At 37.6% G+C, this 17,686-nt stretch overlaps 2 protein-coding genes across 10 annotated transcripts in view; one reads left to right on the top strand and one right to left on the bottom strand.

The window, feature by feature from the left end:
• The window catches only part of cep290 (centrosomal protein 290), a 39,074-nt gene extending 27,043 nt beyond the window's left edge, over nt 1-12,031 (bottom strand). For 3 of the 8 annotated variants that reach the window (XM_042214199.1, XM_042214205.1, XM_042214204.1), the window contains exons 1-19: nt 11,895-12,031; nt 11,380-11,457; nt 11,099-11,168; nt 10,964-11,010; nt 10,296-10,430; nt 9,908-9,961; nt 9,716-9,736; nt 9,066-9,212; nt 8,601-8,783; nt 8,134-8,223; nt 6,503-6,625; nt 5,799-5,819; nt 5,484-5,607; nt 3,882-4,054; nt 3,339-3,501; nt 3,105-3,205; nt 2,947-3,013; nt 1,181-1,302; nt 885-960 (exon numbers count right to left, since the gene is read on the bottom strand). In XM_042214199.1, the coding sequence (XP_042070133.1) occupies nt 885-960; nt 1,181-1,302; nt 2,947-3,013; nt 3,105-3,205; nt 3,339-3,501; nt 3,882-4,054; nt 5,484-5,607; nt 5,799-5,819; nt 6,503-6,625; nt 8,134-8,223; nt 8,601-8,783; nt 9,066-9,212; nt 9,716-9,736; nt 9,908-9,961; nt 10,296-10,430; nt 10,964-11,010; nt 11,099-11,168; nt 11,380-11,457; nt 11,895-12,008 (1,909 nt within the window). In that variant the 5' untranslated portion in view covers nt 12,009-12,031. The remainder of the gene's footprint in view (nt 1-884; nt 961-1,180; nt 1,303-2,946; nt 3,014-3,104; nt 3,206-3,338; nt 3,502-3,881; nt 4,055-5,483; nt 5,608-5,798; nt 5,820-6,502; nt 6,626-8,133; nt 8,224-8,600; nt 8,784-9,065; nt 9,213-9,715; nt 9,737-9,907; nt 9,962-10,295; nt 10,431-10,963; nt 11,011-11,098; nt 11,169-11,379; nt 11,458-11,894) is intronic. The other 5 variants (XM_042214201.1, XM_005947502.3, XM_042214200.1 and 2 more) reach the window with 4 other exon arrangements.
• Nucleotides 12,032-12,088: 57 nt separating this feature from the next.
• tmtc3 (transmembrane O-mannosyltransferase targeting cadherins 3) overlaps nt 12,089-17,686 on the top strand; it is a 28,768-nt gene continuing 23,170 nt past the window's right edge. The window contains exons 1-4 of one of the 2 annotated variants that reach the window (XM_005947508.3): nt 12,089-12,168; nt 13,140-13,353; nt 13,503-13,721; nt 16,880-16,979. In XM_005947508.3, coding sequence (XP_005947570.1) covers nt 13,165-13,353; nt 13,503-13,721; nt 16,880-16,979 — 508 coding nt within the window. In that variant the 5' untranslated portion in view covers nt 12,089-12,168; nt 13,140-13,164. Of the gene's footprint in view, nt 12,169-12,333; nt 12,469-13,139; nt 13,354-13,502; nt 13,722-16,879; nt 16,980-17,686 lie in introns of those variants that run through there. The other variant, XM_005947507.3, reaches the window with a different exon arrangement.

The following is a 17,686-nucleotide window of genomic DNA, read 5'->3' as shown; positions in this document are numbered from 1 at the left end:
ACACACACACACACACACACACACACACACACACACACACACACACACACACACACACAAATGAACTTGAGTGGGATCCCATTCTTAATCCAAAGGGTTTAATGTGATGTCTTTGCAGCTGTAAGAGCTTCAACTCGTCTGGGAAGGCTTTCCGTAAGGTTTAGGAGTGTGTATGGGAATTTTTTTACCATTCTTTCAGAAGCTTCCCCTTTAATTCATCCCAAAGATGTTCTGTCAGGTTAATGTCAGGACTCTGTGCAGGCCAGTCAAGTTCTTCCACACCAAACTTGTTCTTCTATGTCTTTACAGACCTTGCTTTGTACCCTGGTACACAGTCAAGTTGGAACAGGAAGGGCCCGTCCCCAGACTCTTCCCACAAGACTGCATGGGTGCATGAAATTGTCCAAAATATCTTGCTGAAGCATTGAGAGTTTTTTTTCACTGGAGCAAAGGGGCTGAGCCCAACTCCTGAAAAACAACCCCACACCATAATCCCCTCTCCACCAGATTTGCAACTTGACATTTGACACAATGCAGTCAGACAAGTACTGTTCTCCTGGCAACCGCCAAACCTAGACTCATACATCAGATTATGGATTGCCAATCACAATCTGCCAATTGTATCACGGTTCCACACTAAAATTCACTGAGCTCCAGAGAGCGAGCCATTCTTTCATGAACATATGTAAAAGCAGTCTTTATGCCTAAGAGTGATTGGAACACCTGAATTCAATCTTTTGGATGGGTGAGTGAATACTTTTGGCAATACAGTATATATTGCATTGATCATCGTCTCATTACATAATGTACAGATGCTACAGTGACTCAAGTGTAAAAACATCTGTGTGAACTTTAAGTGGAAGTCAGAGCAGGACTACACTTACATTTGACCTGAAACTGGGTCCGGTGAAGTTCCAGCTCTCGCTCCTTTTTGCTTAACTCTTTTTCAAGGTACTCATTCTGAAATGCAGTGTTAACGTAATGTTTCAAATTAAAAACCCTGAAAACTTTGACATAATTTTTCCATGGGAAGCAATATGCAACAAAGGGTGCGTTCTTCACTGAATAATATGAAATAAAATTATAATTCTCACTTAGTTTGCTTGATGAGAATGTTTCTTTTTTAATATAGGGCACTAAGTCAGGTGGCAAGAGGTGATGTCACTACTGAGAGTCTTACTTTGCGCCTGGTTTCTTCATCTGTGTACATGCCACTCTGATTGAGCGACAGCTGTGCCGCCCTGCTCGGTCTAACATCTTCCTCCAGCAGTAAGCTTGACTGTGGAATCCCTGTAGACACAGCTGATTAAGAGCAACATTTTTTAAAATGTATGTCTGAAACAAAACTCAAAATTTAAGAGAAGTCAGGAGAAAAATAGCTAAATGTCTTCCTTTTGTACAAGCTAAACCAATAGATTTGGTTCAAACAAATACATTTTAGGTGGAAAAACCCTGCAAGGAAAAGATATCATCGGGCCAATGTGTTCATATGTCCCTTCCATTAAAACTGACAGCAAGTGTCACAAAAGGATGAAAATGAGTTTGGTCTGACCGGGAACCTTAAAGGAGTGTAGTAGGTTTCATGTCTGTGTATATAATAGGGGACAACTGGATTTGAGAGACATAAATTTCACATTAACATAGTGGACAAGGCTCCTTACTGAGGCCTATGTGCCTGTTTGTGGAGACATTACATCAGGAGTCGGCAACCCTGGGCACGTGCGCCAGCTGGGTTAACTGATGGCACGGCGCACAACGCACAGTGAATTAATCTGAGAAGGTGCATTAAAAAATTATTGGCCAGGCCAGTGGTGCACATCGCAAATGAGCTCGCATAGTTGTGCCAATTCTTACTGACGGTATCTTAGCTAACAACCCCAACTACCAGATTCAACTTATAGTTGGCTAAAAATAACAGGGATGTGGCTAGCTGGCAGTTTTTTCAAGCGATGTTGAAATTTCCACATTCCAACACTTCAAATTTCCTTCGGGATTAATAAAGTATTCTGATTCTGATTCTGAAATGCTTCAGGAGCTGTCCGCTCAGCGCAGCATCAGCACCGCAGAAATACACCAATACAGCCGTAGACTCAAGACAGAATTCACAATGCGTTTTCAGGACTTTCAGGTGTATGGACCAATGTTTTCTTTTCTGATCAAACCAGAAAGCTTTAATGAGCAGCTAGATTTGTCTCGCATTAACTGGCTGGACAGAGGACATAGAAATACAGCTGATTGAACTGAAAAGTTCGACTCTGTGGGGGTCAAAGTTTGCAGAACTACAAACGCAGCTGGAATCCACAGCTGTGCGTGTTCATGGAGCTTGTATTTTCACCTGCTGGACATCACTACCTGACAAGTTTAACTGTCTTCAGAACATTGCAGAGGCCTTGTTGAGAGTATTTGGTTCTACATATCTGTGTGAGCAGATTTTCTCTCACAGGAGTGTCCTCAGGTAGCCGTCTGAATGCTGGACACACGGAGACCTGAGTCTCTGAGTGGGAGACGAGAGATCACATTAACATGTGTATCTCTGTATTAACAAACACACATTTTCTGTTGTACAGTTCATTTGCTGTTATGGAGTTCTTGTTATGGATAAAAAGTGTCTTTTTTTTGTTTCAAAACAGCTGATAACTATTCGCTGATAGCTGCCAACATCTGCGAACAAATATAATTCTATAAAGTTGTTCTATATAGTGTGTAACTGTTCATATAGAGCATTATTACATTTATTGCTAATGCAATCATATGGCACACTGACTTCTGATACAATTTTAGATGGCACTCATCATCAGAAAGGTTGCCGACCCCTGCCTTACACGATAGATGTGGTGAACCAACTACACATGAGCTTTTCAGAATGGGTGAAAAGAGTTGCTGACATACAAATATACTTTTTAAAGGAACAATCTGTGGAATTAAACCGAGTGATTTTAATGTCACCTCTTTCCTTCACCATGCGTCTGATTTGTTTCTTTAATTCCAGTCTTTCCTCTTCAAGTCGTTCAATCTAGAAAATAATCAGGGTGTTAGTAGAAGACGCTCATGAGCAAAATTACATATAAAAATATTGGCTTTAACCAGTATAATTCCCACTATACCTCTTTGGTGAGCACTTGGTTTTCTGCTTTGTACCGGCGCTGTCTGAGATCTGTGGCACGCCTAAACTCTGTCAGATCCACTTCCTGCTTTGGTTCCAGACCTTCGGAGTCAAGATCAGTATAAACAAAAGATAAATTAATTTTATAGTTCCACGTCAGTGAGTGTTGTCTAAATATACTGAGCAATGTGACCATTCGAGTTAAAAAAAAACCCAAAAAAAACCCCCATCTGACCTAGTTTTTCTCTAAAACCTTCGTTTTCGTCCATGAGGTCATTGATTCTCATCTCAAGCTGGTTGATCTCTTTGGTCATGGCCTCTGCCTCACATTCTCTCTCTCTAATTAGATTTTTACACTCTTTGATCTCTGCAATGGCTGCTTCCAGGCCATAAGTGCCCTGTAAAACAGAAACCAAGTTGTTGTTCAAAGTGTTTCATTCACCAAAAAGCAAGTCTTGTCTAAATGTCTTTTTTCCTTGTTTTTAACTCATATGCTTTTTGTGGAAATCAGGATGTGATTTGGCATGGTGAAAAACAAACACCATGTTTGTAGACCAAAAAAAGCACGTGGATCACACCATAGTCACATTGTCATTTCAATGTCTCTATTAAAAGTGAGGATGGATGGGGAATGAAAAAAAAAATCACATGCATCAATTCCTGGAAATTAAGTCACAAATAATTTAATTTGGCTGAAAACATTTTACTGAAAGCCAAAATAAAAAACCAAAATAAAACAGAAAAAAATGAGGAACAAAAAATATGTTTGCAGACTTACAGACTCATATTGGCTCAAGCGGTTTGAAGCCTCAATAAGTGCTTTGTCTTTTTCCTCAGCATGATCTTCTGCTAGTTTTACCGCATGCTCTGCTTCCGTTGCTCTTGTCTCTGCAGCTTCTAGCTTTAACTTCAGCCCCTCCATTTTCTTCTGCTGTAAGGTAGGTGGGAGGCCTTCAAGAACAAATGACAAATGTAATTGTAATTATGCATATATATATATATATATATGTGTGTGTGTGGATAGATAGACAGACAGATATATGAGGCAAAATTCTTTTACAAAAAGCTAAAACTACCAGGGTCAAAATGATGAACCCAATCACCAGTTTTTTTTGCTGAATAAACAGCCTTTTAACAACAGTCTCACACATGTTTCCTGAGCAATTTCAGCCCATTGTTCTTTGGCAAATCTCTCAAGTTCCTCCAGATTTGATGGTTTTCTGGCAGAAATTTTGTCTTCAGTTTACAATGCACATTTTCAAAGGGATTCAAGTCAGGGCTTTCTGGAAGCCATACAGTAAAGTTCACTTTGGATTTCTGGATGCTACTACGTGCTGGGATCATGATGTGCTGGAAGACAAAATGACAAGCCAGATGCACCCTATAGCATAATATGGCACTGTGATTTTCTTTTGATTTTACACTTTTCCCTTCTTCCTCCAAACATAAACAACATCTCTGAGGCCAAAGAGCTCTAGTTTCGTCTCAAAGGCCGAGTTTCCAGTGTGCATAATCTTTCTCCAGGCTGACTGCAACCTAGGAGTTCACTCCTGTGCAAGGTTCTAGTGACTGTCTTCTTTGAGACTACAATTCCCACTTTTTTTTTAAGTCGTTCACTTATGTCTGAGCACATTTCTCACTAGTTTTCTTTCTTTGAAATCTTTCACTTCCAGGCTTTGTGGCAACTCCTTGGAATTCTTGATGATTGCTCCAGTTCTTGATACTTGGAAACACTGATGATGACACTCAGTTTTAACTTGATGTTACAAGCTTTGAGCATAAGCTTTAAACTCTTCATTGCACATCAGTGGTTTGTGGTTTCTCCTATGTCTCAATTAAAGGTCAGTTTTTCGGGGGCTAATAACACTGACACTGGTAACAAAAAAAAAAATCCAAAAAGCTAATATGCTAAGAAATGTTATGTCCAAAATCCCTTGCTCTGTTTAAAGAAAAAAAAAACACTTGGGAAAAATCTGACTCACATTAAAATACATAAACTGCTCAGTGGCACCTGCAAGTTCTGAGCCATTTACCTTCTTAGGCATGCAACCATGTTTTATCAGTTCTAATTTAAACAGTTTAAATTTTAGTTTAATCATGAATCTCAAAAATGTAAAAAAAACAAACAAACAAACAAAAAAAACCCAACATAAAACCAAAACCAAAACATCTATCTCAAAATTTCAGATATATTCAGAACATATATCTTTTATGATGATTATATTTGGATGTTTGGTATTTTTTTAAGGTTAACTTAACCTGTTGGTCTACAGTTTGCTCTTTTTGGGCATTCCCCGTAACTACAAATGTCTGCAATCAACAACTGTCAGAAGAGAGGCTAATGAACAACATTTGATAAATTAAACAGGGATGTATAAACCTCTGTCTTTCTTCGTAGATGTCTTTAGCTCCTCAATAAGTAGGGTGTGCCTCTCCATTTCCCCTGTATACTGCTCCACCTGCTCACTCAGCATCTTGATCTGATTGTCACGCTCTTGGACAGCCTTTAGGATATTCACCACAAAATCAAAACACAACACAACACAAAACACAGAATTATCAGGATTTCAATGTTAGACACATTTTACACAGCTGTGGCACACATAAATATTTACACATTCATTGTTGGAGAACGTTATGGACCGAAAACAAGGGGAGGTTACAAGATAAGAGGCCCACGATGGATGAAACTTACAGCGCAGAGCTCATATATGACCTGACCCAGGGCAGCAAGAGACATGGAAGGAAGGATAGATTTATATGTAAAGACAGGGCAAAGAGAGAGAACCAAAAGAAGAAACATGACATACACATAGATACAGATAGGTGGAAAACAAGATATGACTATAACCTCCAAATTAGGATGCCCCTGTTCCAAAGAATAAAAATAAATGTATAAACAATGACCCCCCCCCGAGCATTTAAGATGTACATAGGGTTATTTTATCACAGTATTTTATTTATGCATATAAGGTTGATAAGAATTATATCTGTAACAAACTGTTTTGTTTTAGTTTTACTTTTTTGGCAACAGTGAAGTAAAAGTATGCTTTTCTTTCTATTTAAGCAAACGTCCTCAGAAAAAAAATGTGGGTAAAACAAAAATCTTTTCTATGATAAGGTGACATAAAATAACATAGATGTATATCCAAGCACAACACTCAGATCCATTAATAACAAAGTCTGTGGTGAAACGTGTTCTAAAACGTCCCCAAATCACTTTTAAGATAAGGTAAAAGTTGCATTCCTATGCTGAGCTCGGGTTTTTGTGTTCACGTAAACAAAACTGTCGCCATGATTACACAATCACCTACATTCAGTGCACCACAATGGCAGGAGATGAAAGTCAGAAATGTTTATACACAAATGAGATTATTTCATCCCTATTTTTGAACAGACCTGCTGCAAGGCCAGAATGTTGCTTTTGTCCAAGTCCAGCTGTGCTGAACGCAGCTTTTCCCTCAAGTCACGAATCATCTGCTGGTACACCAAAATTTCATCGTCCTTCCCAGACAGCACTCGCTATCAGGAACAACAAAAGTAAACTCATGTTAGTCCTGTAGAATAGTTTAACAAAACTCAGTGATGAACTCAGTGACTGAAATTTGCAGGTGCCCACATGGACAATGCCTTCAAGAAGAAGGTTCAATGGTGCGAGAAGAGAAAGACTGAGCAATCTGGCCACATTGACAAGCAGTGTTCTTGGAAAAGTAAAGGTGAGACTTTGAAACCTGAGAACACTGTACCAGCTGTAAGAACCAGATAAAACAGATGAAAGATTCATAGCTTAAGTATTTATTCACAATCACAATTTCAAAAAGGCTAGGATGCTGTTCAAACTTTAAATGAAAACAGAATCTGCAAAGCTCACATACCCATATCTCATTCACCAGAAAACATATCAAATGTTCAAAGTTAGACATTTTAGTATTTCCTGAAAAATAGAAACTCACTTTGAATTCAATTGCAGCACACATGTTTAAAAAGGTGGGATGAGTGCAACAAAAAACTTGAAATGGTACCAAAAAGATACATCTGGAGGGACATTTTGCAGCTAACTAGGTTAACTGGCCACAGGTCAGTGAGACACCAGACTATTATAAGAGCATCTTATAGAGGCAAAGTTTCTCAGAAATAAAGATGGGCAAGATCTTCACCAGTCTGTCTAAAAAATTGTGGAAGTGAGAAAAATGTTTAACTACTTTAAATATCTACAGCACATATCATCATCAAAAGATTCAGAAAATTTGGAGAAATCCAGAAGAGACGGCTGAATACCAGTACTGGGTGCCTCTGATCTTCAGCCCCACAGACAGCACCGCATTAAAAAAAATATAGAGCAACACAGGGCTTGCACATTTCAGCAAGACAATGCTAAGCCCCATACTTCATCTGTTATAACTTTGAAGTTGAAGACTCCAAAGAGTGAACGATTTTTTACCAGCCAAAAACATTTGGCTCATTATGAAATGAGAAAATAAACTGCTGTTAACTGTGAAACAGCTAGAATCCTCTATCAGAGAAAAATGAGACAATATTACTTTCCCAGAGTCCAGGAACTGGTCTTCTCAATTATCAGATGTTTATGAAAATGACTGTTACACAGTGGTAAATATAGGCCTGTCTAATATTTTGCAACATGTTCAAAATTGCCTTATTTCCTAGTGTTACATTTTCTCAGTTTAACCATTTGATATGTTTTCTGTGTTCTACTGTGAGTAAAACATTGATCAATGAGATTTGTAAGTCTTTTCTACAATTTGGGTTGTAGTTTTAAACTATGTGAAGAGGCAGTGAAGAGACTAGTCCCCTATGTAGGGATACCCATAGGTAAATGTTGTATTAATCAATATTAGTATTAATGTTCAGTGATCCTTTGTTTTAAGCGGAGAAGTGAAGATTAACAGAGGCACCAGAAGCCCCTTGGTGTAAGGGTTAAGGTTGCAGGTTTTTCCTTGAATGCACCTGCTTAAAGGAAATAAACTAAACAAATAAAACTTGCCCTTTGGAGAGTAAGTTTAAATGCTTACCTTCCACTCCTCCACTTTGGCATTGACAGCTGCCATAATAGGGTCGTTCTCCTCAGTCATGCTATGAATCTTATCTGTTAACTCTCTGACCTGCACATAAAAAGTGGAGCCATGATTCTGTACCTTGCACGCAAACATTATTTTATCAGCTTAAAAAATTGCAGAGTGTGACATAATAAATGGATTCAGGTAACTTATCTCCATTAAAAAAACAGTATGTGAACCCATATGGAAAAGAAATAGTAAAAACATATATGATTTACTCATGAAAGTGGCCACTTTCTCATTACTTTCATATATTTTTTTAGTAAGTATACAAAACATACAAGTTTCATTATATAATTTTTCAAGGGATCTTATATGTGTTTTCACTCTTGTATGCTTTTCATACAAGTTTCATACAAGACAGATAAAAACTTTATAAGATTTATATATATCTTTTCCATATGGGAAGAGAAGGATCTTACTTGAAGCTTTGTATGATCTCGCTCCTTCCTAAGCTGGTCCATAATGGAGTCAGTCTGCTGCACCACAATCTTCAACTTATTGTACTCATCCGTCATCTTCTCCATCTCCTTCACAGATTCCTCCAGGCTTCTCTGCATCTGTATATTCTCAGTCTTCAGATGTGTGTTTTCATCTTCTGCTCGCTAATAAACACAATATAATTCAATAAACATCATTTTAGGGGGCGTAGTCTAAGACACATCAATCAGCAGTACAAAGAGTATGTAATAAAAAAAAAATGAAAGCCATAAATATATGCAGTAAAGGTCTTAATTAACAATTACAAACAGCACTAATCTTGCATGTATGAGGCAGTGTAAGATGGCCTTGGGCATCCGATACATGGCACCATTGCCAAGCTTGGCACAAAACAGTCTGTTGCCTAGTTGACCAGATTTTATGGTAAACAAACAGATTTTCAGTACCTGCAGGTCTTCTAAACATTGGTAAAGCTGGCGGTTGGCAAGGTTGAGCTTCCTCTGAGTCTCAGCATTCTCATCTTTTGAAGACATAGGCTCTTTCTGGTCCAGCTCTCCGCGATAAAAGTCCACATCCTGCTGGAGCTGCTCATTCTGATGTGATGCGGCAACACAGATGTCAGTTCAGAAAATGAACCAAAAAAAATTTCCTCTGCTCACTCACAAATATGGAAACACTAAATTGACTTTCGAAGCCCCTGAAATACAAGCCTGTCCTGCTTTTCAGTATACTTTGAACAGCGATGGATTTTACTATGATAGTTTATAAGAAAACACACAGTCTAGAAGGTGTCACCTTATGCTATATTAAATATAAAATGTGTTATAATTTATAATCTATCAGGTTAGTCAAGTTCACTTTGTGCACAAAAATCAAAACTTAAACCCTTTAAAAAACCCTAAATTCTGCTAAAATTCCATTATGTTAAGGATCCCATATTGCATATGATATACTTCTTATCATCATCCTATTCACTTTTTGTATGTACATTTATAAAAAGCTATGATGCAAAAAAGCCTCATGTACACCTTTATATTGCTACAAAACCTACAAACTATTCCTCATTTTACTTAACTACACTACCTTTGTTTCTTACCTTCCTCTTAAGTTTTTCTAACTACACCACGGAACAGATGGAGACAGAAAAAAAGACTAGATTAAAAGGAGATAATGAGTAAAAAATGAAGGTAAAGCATGAATACACAAAAGCTTTAAATGAAGTACGAATGGATCATAACTAAACAAGGGATGAAATGAAATGACGAGTGTTATGTCAACTATCAAATACCTCTCTTTTCAGCTTCTTGATGACTTCCTCAGCCTTCTCTACTTGCACAACCAACTAGAAAGACAAAACCAACTTTACAAGAAACATCGAAAGCGTTCTGTTGTTGCCTTGTAACCATCAGAAAACGATAGAAAGGTGGAAGCAAACAATGTCAAACAAGATTAGCAAAGCAACAGATGAGTCAAACCATTTGTATCGTATTCTTGTATTGGTTGTTTTTGTATATAAATTTGTCCATGCATAAATATTTTCAGTTTAACGTAACATTCAATCTTTTCACCAGCATGTTTTGTTTTTGTTTTTTTTACCAGCGCTTTGTCAACATAACATGTGCAAACTAATAAGCTAACATTTGCAAGTCTACCTACAGCAAGTAAAGTGCTCATACCTCCTCATTGGTTTTCTTTTCCTTCCCCATTTCTTTCTTTAACTGGGTCACCTCATTCTCCCTTTGCTCCAACTGGGTCTCAAGGTGCCAAATCTGATCTCTAATAAAGCCGGTGTTCTGCACAGTGCTGTGGAGCTGAGTAGTATAAACAGGAGACAAGATGCACACCCAAACAACCCCCACAAAGAAATCTCTTAGTGTCTTATTACCTCCATCTGTTCATATGTGTTCATTTCCATGACCAAGTTGTTAAACAACATTCTGTTCACGTTTTAAGGCATAAAAACAACCAGAATATATAAGTAGTGACAATCCACAACCCTGGGAAAATTGAAAATGGTTAACAATTCCAAACGATAAGCAATTTCTGTGAGTGCGCAAGGAATTAGCTGTAATCTTCTTAGGGGTCACTACAGCAAATCCCTTCATAAGGAGGGTTACGTTCAATGATTGGCTGAAAGAGTTGGCACTGCTGAAAGGAAGTAAGTAAGCATAGAAAGTAATATCAAACAACATAAACATTCATAATGATGGTTGAGTTCAACCATGTGAAGAAATAACAGTTCAGCAGATCAACAAAAATGCCCAATATATAATGTGTAAGCAATAACATATACAGTTTTTAAATATATATATATATATATATATATAAACTAGATTTGTTTTACCTTCTGTTCTTGTTCCAACTGTGACACTTTAGCCAAGAGTTCTTTTTCTAAAACACAGAAAAATAATGCAGATGTTGTTTTTTAACCTCACAGACAAAAAAGAAAAATGTCTAACAAACTTTATATGATACTAACCTTTTCTAGCATGTTTTACACCAATGTCATCGATAAAGTCGAAGGCAACAGAAAGTTCTCGATCTCTAATCTAACACAGAAACGTAGAGAAGACGTTGAGAAACAAATATTATTTCAAAGGAAATATTTCATCATGCATAAACACGTAAAAGCACCAAGGTCAGTAGTGTGACTCCTTTATGAATATTCTTCTTTCCTAAAAATACATTACAGATGTTGGTAGGGTGGTTCACAGATGTGCGTGGGAGAGATCAGAATATAAAAACAATAAAACTGAACACCTTCAGGAGGGATTGAAACACCCTGAGGACTTGAATAATGTCCTCTGGAGCTTTATCCTTCACACCCCATTCTTCTGTCTGCATGGGAAAAGTCAAATGTAGAGTCATTCAACCTCATAATACCAATGCTTGTACGACACAACTGCCTAGACCAAAAAATCTATATTTATACGTGTAATATGACGAGGTGTACAAAGACTGATCAAGGTTCAATCGCAGTACTCAGGCTTATGCGCCAAATTCATCAAGAGCTTTCAGCATAAGTTAGATTGTTATGTGTTGTATCCAATGGTCACCGAAAGCATGAAAAATTTAGCATACATAAGTACATAATTGTTGACCAATCATCAAGTGATTGCTATACTCAAAATAATATGAGCAGGACTATAGTCTGTCTTTATTCCATCGACCATCAAAGACAGACATTCAGTGAGCTGATGGAATTTGCAAATTAAAAAATATAAAACATTGCTTCTTGTCCAGAAGTAAATAGCATGTCATCGACGGGCCATTACCAAAACTAACAGATCGAAGACCGTATCCACTTCGTCTTTGTCGCGTTCATTGAGGGTTTCTGGGTCAATTCTCAACATTTTATCCCAATTAAGAGCTGCAGGCATCTTGGCCATGATGTGTTTTTAAAAGACTTAGCTAAATAGGAACTGATATAACATCGATGTGGCACTTAAATTTACGGTTATAGAATAGAGACGCATTGGCTGCTAGGTTACGGCTGACAACAACAGTTAGCTAATGAAGCTACTCCAGAAGAAAACTACAAAAAAATCGGTAAAGTTCCCGGAAACTTAACTAAACCGTAGCGAGACGGTGAATATAAAGTAATTAAAGTGTATCGTCGCAGTTTTGCAACTCGGTACTGTCCATATTTCCGTCAGTTAGTCCACAAAAAGCATCAAATCTGGCTAGGTTCAACTTGCGCGGTCACCTCTGCACCGGAAGTTATAGTGGGTATTCGCCAAAGCTACTTAGCACATATGGAACGCCGCTTGATGAACTGTGTATTCCGTCTACGTTTTGTCAGCTAAAGTGTGTTTTATGAGCTCAACTGCCAGCCCTGTTATAGACACGGTGAGAAAGACCTAAGCTACTTCTCTTCCCACCTTATCCAGCCTAAACACAGGTAGTTAGCGACAAGGTAGTTAGCTGTAGCCGCTAATTTAGCTTCATCGTTAGCTAATGTTATGTTGCAGCTACGGTGGCTCTGAAATTGTCATTACATGCTGTTTTGGGCTTTTTGTGCCATTATGTAACCATTATTGATTGGTCACAATGCCGACTGAATTTCATTTATCAAACACCTGGTGTTCGATTTCTCGTAGCTAATTCTCTCAAGTAATATTAGCTGGCCACGACAGCGCGTTGGAGTACGCCCTCCTTTGCTTTTGCTGCCAGCTGTAACTATTCGTTTTTTCAACAAATAAGCACAAATTTACTCATTTGTACTTTTATTCGTTCTATAATTTAGCTGTTATATTTCCAGTTACATCTGACTCTGTAGCTTTATCTACAAACCAGGGAGGCACACTCTAAGAAGTAATGCTTGCATGCCATTTAATTTACTGGGTGCTGTGATGAGGAATCGGGCTAAGAAGATACATACACCGTACATCACAAAGTTGCACTATAAGTGAAAATATGTGTCCAATGATGAAATAAGTTTGAACTCATACGTGTCTATTTCACAAATCGTCATGCCATCAAAATTGTAATAATACTAAATTTTTTGTTGTCCTGCACAGTGATCAATGAAGGCTTTGGTCAGCAATGGCTGTTGTGTCATGGAAGGAGATTTTACTTTTGAGTGGACTGGTGGTGGGGTGTTACTGGAACAGCTTGTCATGCGGGTTTGTGTTTGATGATGTCTCAGCAATCCTTGACAACAAGGATCTGCGCCCATCAACCCCAATCCACAACCTTTTTCTCAATGATTTCTGGGGAACACCCATGGCTGAGGTAAGCTTTAAGAAGACTCAAACTCAATACGGGATTATGTAATTTCTCTTTAGAATTTTATATTATGGATCAAATTTGTCTCATTGTCATTTGTCGTTACTCAAAGTAATTTAGAAAGAAATAAACCTTCAACATGTGTCCCACTACAGGAACGGAGTCATAAATCTTACAGACCCCTGACAGTACTCACCTTTCGACTGAACTACCTCTTCAGTGAACTCAGCGCAGCTTCCTACCACCTGCTCAATGTCATTTTACATGCTGTTGTATGTGTGCTTTTCCTGCGAGTGTGCCGATTGTTCCTGGACAAGACTTCCAGCTTAGTGGCAGCATTACTGTTTGCTGTGCATCCCATTCACACTGAAGCTGTAAGTGTACAATTGCTTTGTGAGCAAATGTTAAAAAATGTGTTTTATTAAATTTAATTTGGCCTAATTGAGAATTATGTTCACGTACAAGTCCATGGAAAAAGTGTAAATTAGTGAGAGAAGTAACTGGAAATACTCCTAATTTATCTTTCACTTTCTCAATTAAAGTAATCTCATCAAGTTATGCTCCACCGGATGGGACAGATCCACTGGGAATTATAGGCAAATGATTGGCATTGGTTAGGTGGTCCTTGAGTCCCATCTGCAATCCAACTCTTGACTTCCTCAACATTCTCATGTGCTATTTTAACCATTTTCATGAGCATTTGTTAGGCAAAGTTTTAGGAAAAATGAGATAGAATACAAGGTCACTTTTTAACTTTTTTTTTTAACTTTAGGAACATCTGTCTGGGTTTGTATAACTAAGCATTCCACTTGGCTATCATGGACGACCTGTCATGGATGGTTCACAAATCTGTTGCAGGGATAACACAGATACACAACCGTTCTAGTTTAAATAAACACTTCTGGCCAATTTAGAATTGCCAGTTAAACTTACATATGCTTGTCTTTGGTACCGAGTTTCAAACCTTTGGACAGTGGGATCCAGCCAGGGTCTCTGGAGAGAACTCGTACAAGCATGCAATGTGCTAACACTGAACTGGAAGCTAGGTCCTTCTTGCTATGAGGTAACATAGCCAGCTAAGCTGCCCTAGCTAAGCACTGGGTTTTCCACAGAAATTATAACCACTGGATGTCCCACTTGATCTCTAGTACTGCAAACCAAATAAGCAGTAATGTTAGCCACACCTTCACTCTTCCTTTAAAACAAGAAAGGTGGCTTTGTGAAATACGTTGAGTAGCCCTGTAATATTCCAACTTAAGCTGAGCAATTCACTTGATAGTGCTGTAGAAGTATTTTCACTGCACTGTAAATGTGGCTGAATTAAAAGAATTCTGCATAGAAGAATGGGCCAAAATTCCTTTAGATGGAAAAAACCAGTTCTTGCAAACAGTTGCTACAATGGTGGTACAACAAATTATTCGGTTTTGGGGGGGATTTTTTTTTTCCCACATAGAGACAGATAGGTTTAGATAAATTTTTCCCTTAATAAATGAGTTTGTAATTTAATAGTGGAATGTTTTATTTATTTAGGTCATCTAATACAAATATGAATTAAGTCAAAAGCATTAAAAGAAATTAGGAAGGGGTCAGAGATCATTTGAAGTTTGAAATCTACATGTGCAACAAGGTGTTAAAGAGACTTCAATATAGAAACAGTTTTTACATATAAAGACTTTGTGTCTTTACGGAGCGTTGTAGGACATTAAGAGTAATCAGAAACTTAGCTTTGCACCAACATGTCCACTGTGGCATACAATCTGAATGCATTTCAGTGATTGTTAAAATTGCGTTAGAGTGAACCAGACAATAAACAGCAATTGAATTGTCACATCTTGCCTGTTATGGCTTGCTCAAAAAGGAACTCCACCTTATTCAAGTAAACCCTTTTGTTCATGCTCATGACATTAACTTACTTGTGCTACACGTTACATTAAACCTCTGTTTTTACTGTTGTCGTTTAAGGCTGCATTAACATTCTTTAAATGCTTTAAAATTATTGCTTCCATTTTTTTTCCTTCTTGAAATATAAAGATAGTTATTATAGCTTATCATGGATGTTGTCTGTAACACAAAGCTTATTGAACTTAATAGGAAATCAAAACCCTTTAGCTTATTGTTTATTTGAACTTTATCTCATTCTACTGTCTGAAAAGCTTCTTCCCCAATTAGGACTTGTATTTCATCCTTTTGAACATAGCTGAACTGATGACCAGACAGGCCTTGACCAGAGTAAAAAAACAAAGGAAACATTCTGCTTCTTGGGTGTGGAGTGCTACTGTTACACAGCATGCATCACTGTTCCTATCTTCCTCATCATGTTCTCTAATCTATGCACAGTCTTTCAGACTTCTTGAATGGAAACAATTTGCCTCACAAATGAGCCTTTAGTGTTAGTCCAGCAAATGCCCTTCATGTTATCACCGTCTGGAATCTCTCACTGAACGGATCATTTGTTTTTTGAATTATGCTTCAAGCACTGAAGGTCCCTACATTATAAGCTTATACAAAGAGTGCCTGTGTGTCCCATGTCTTTTTCAGTAGTTTTTTTTTTTTTTTTTTTTTTTTTTGGGGGGGGGTGATCTGTCTTTTTGAATGAAGACTTCAGTTTTTTTTTTTTATATATATCTTCAAACATCTTTAGATACAAATGACACTAAATAATTTGTATCTAATTTGTAACTCCATCCATCTGGATGGATGGAGTTGCCAACTCTGTATAGATGGGAAGTTAAATTTGTAGTTTGAATATTTTCAGTAAATTGAGCCAACTGTAATCAGTCTTTCTAAGATTCTGTTGAAGTAACATTGCACTGATCAGACATTTTAGGGGGCTCTTGAATGCTGCCAGCATTTTTTCCTTCTCCCACTAGTTGACAACTAGGTCAGTCAGAGCACAGTGCCTGTGCTTGTTTTGAATCTTCATGGCAAGCCCTATTTATTGGAAGCTGCAGCCCTCTCATGATGCCAGTTGAATTCTTAAAGTGTAAACAATCCCCTCTTCTTTTAGTGAGTGCTTTGTAGAACTATTTGTGGGACCTTTATGTTCTTAGAGTATGTCTCTTTCTAAGAACTTGATAATGATATTTCTTCCGCATGAGGGCAGTCATCATGTACTTAAATGACAGACGTTGCTGTCAGAGAGACTATGTTACATATAATTGCTTCCCCATCAGTTGATTTGGGTTGAACAGAACTTTTTATTTTTATTTTTAGAGCCTTAGACCATGAGCTCTGGTTCGTGTCAGTCGAAGACACATGTGTAATGTTCTCAGAGTTATTAGATATGTTGTCTGAGACATGGAGGTCATGTGGTGGTGGCTTCAGAGTCGAGGCAAAGTAGCATGGGTATAGAATAGCATCTCCTAATAGGAAAAGTAAACTTTTCTGTATTATTTTACAAACTTATTTCAGAAATTTTTATCTACATTTCAACTTGAATTACCAAACATTGAACATTTAAGTATATTTTAAGAAATCATCTTTCCAAATCTTTATGGTTGGGTCGCTTGTGTTGATCGACTGTTATCATCAGGTCACTGGTGTGGTTGGCAGAGCTGAACTTCTTTCATCAATCTTTCTTCTGGCTGCTTTCCTGGCGTATACAAAGTCAACTGGACCAGACCATTCCATTGGTAAGTATAATGTTCTTCCCTGGCCTTTATTTATTTCTGTCTCATGTGCAAAATCTACTGGGTCGTTAAGTATGAACTTATTTTCAACATGCTGTTGTCTGTTAACATTATTTCATTATTTTAATTGCCAAAATAAGCAAATACAAAAAAAATCAAGATGGAGGCAGTGGAAGTGTTGTGGCAACAGATCGGATAAGATCAAACACCTGGCTATTCGGGTGTTAGCTTCCAGTTTTTTCCACCAATGTTTTGATATAAATAAACACTTCCCTTTGAGGGTAATTAATATGGAATGTTCAGTGTTACTTATTACTTATAGTCATGGTAATAAATCTGTCAAGTCTAAGGTTTTATGTATCCAGACCTGATTGTTAACAGGTCTTAAAATTAGGTAAATAAAACTTTAGCTATACTACAACTTGTGATATATTTCATTATCTATGTATCCAAAATTAAGCCAAAATATGGAAGTGGTGTGTGAAAGTGCACTCTCGCTGCTTATATTCGAACTAAGGGAGTAATAATTAAATGCAGTTGATTAAATGATCATCAGCAGGTTTTTACCACCTGTGTAAAAGCAGTACCTTTGGTAGTCTGCTGATCTTCAGCACTCGGGCATGTATTAGAGTAGAATACATGCCTGTCATTGCCAAGTAGAAAATGTATCTGCAATGATCTTTAAGCAAGCAATTGTTGTTGTAATCTAT

This window comes from Haplochromis burtoni, unplaced genomic scaffold (assembly GCF_018398535.1).
Source record: "Haplochromis burtoni strain Fernald_Lab_line unplaced genomic scaffold, NCSU_Asbu1 Contig_530, whole genome shotgun sequence".
Classification (NCBI taxonomy): domain Eukaryota; kingdom Metazoa; phylum Chordata; class Actinopteri; order Cichliformes; family Cichlidae; genus Haplochromis; species Haplochromis burtoni.
Note: the sequence above shows the minus strand (reverse complement) of the source record. Positions and strands in the feature narration are given on the sequence as shown.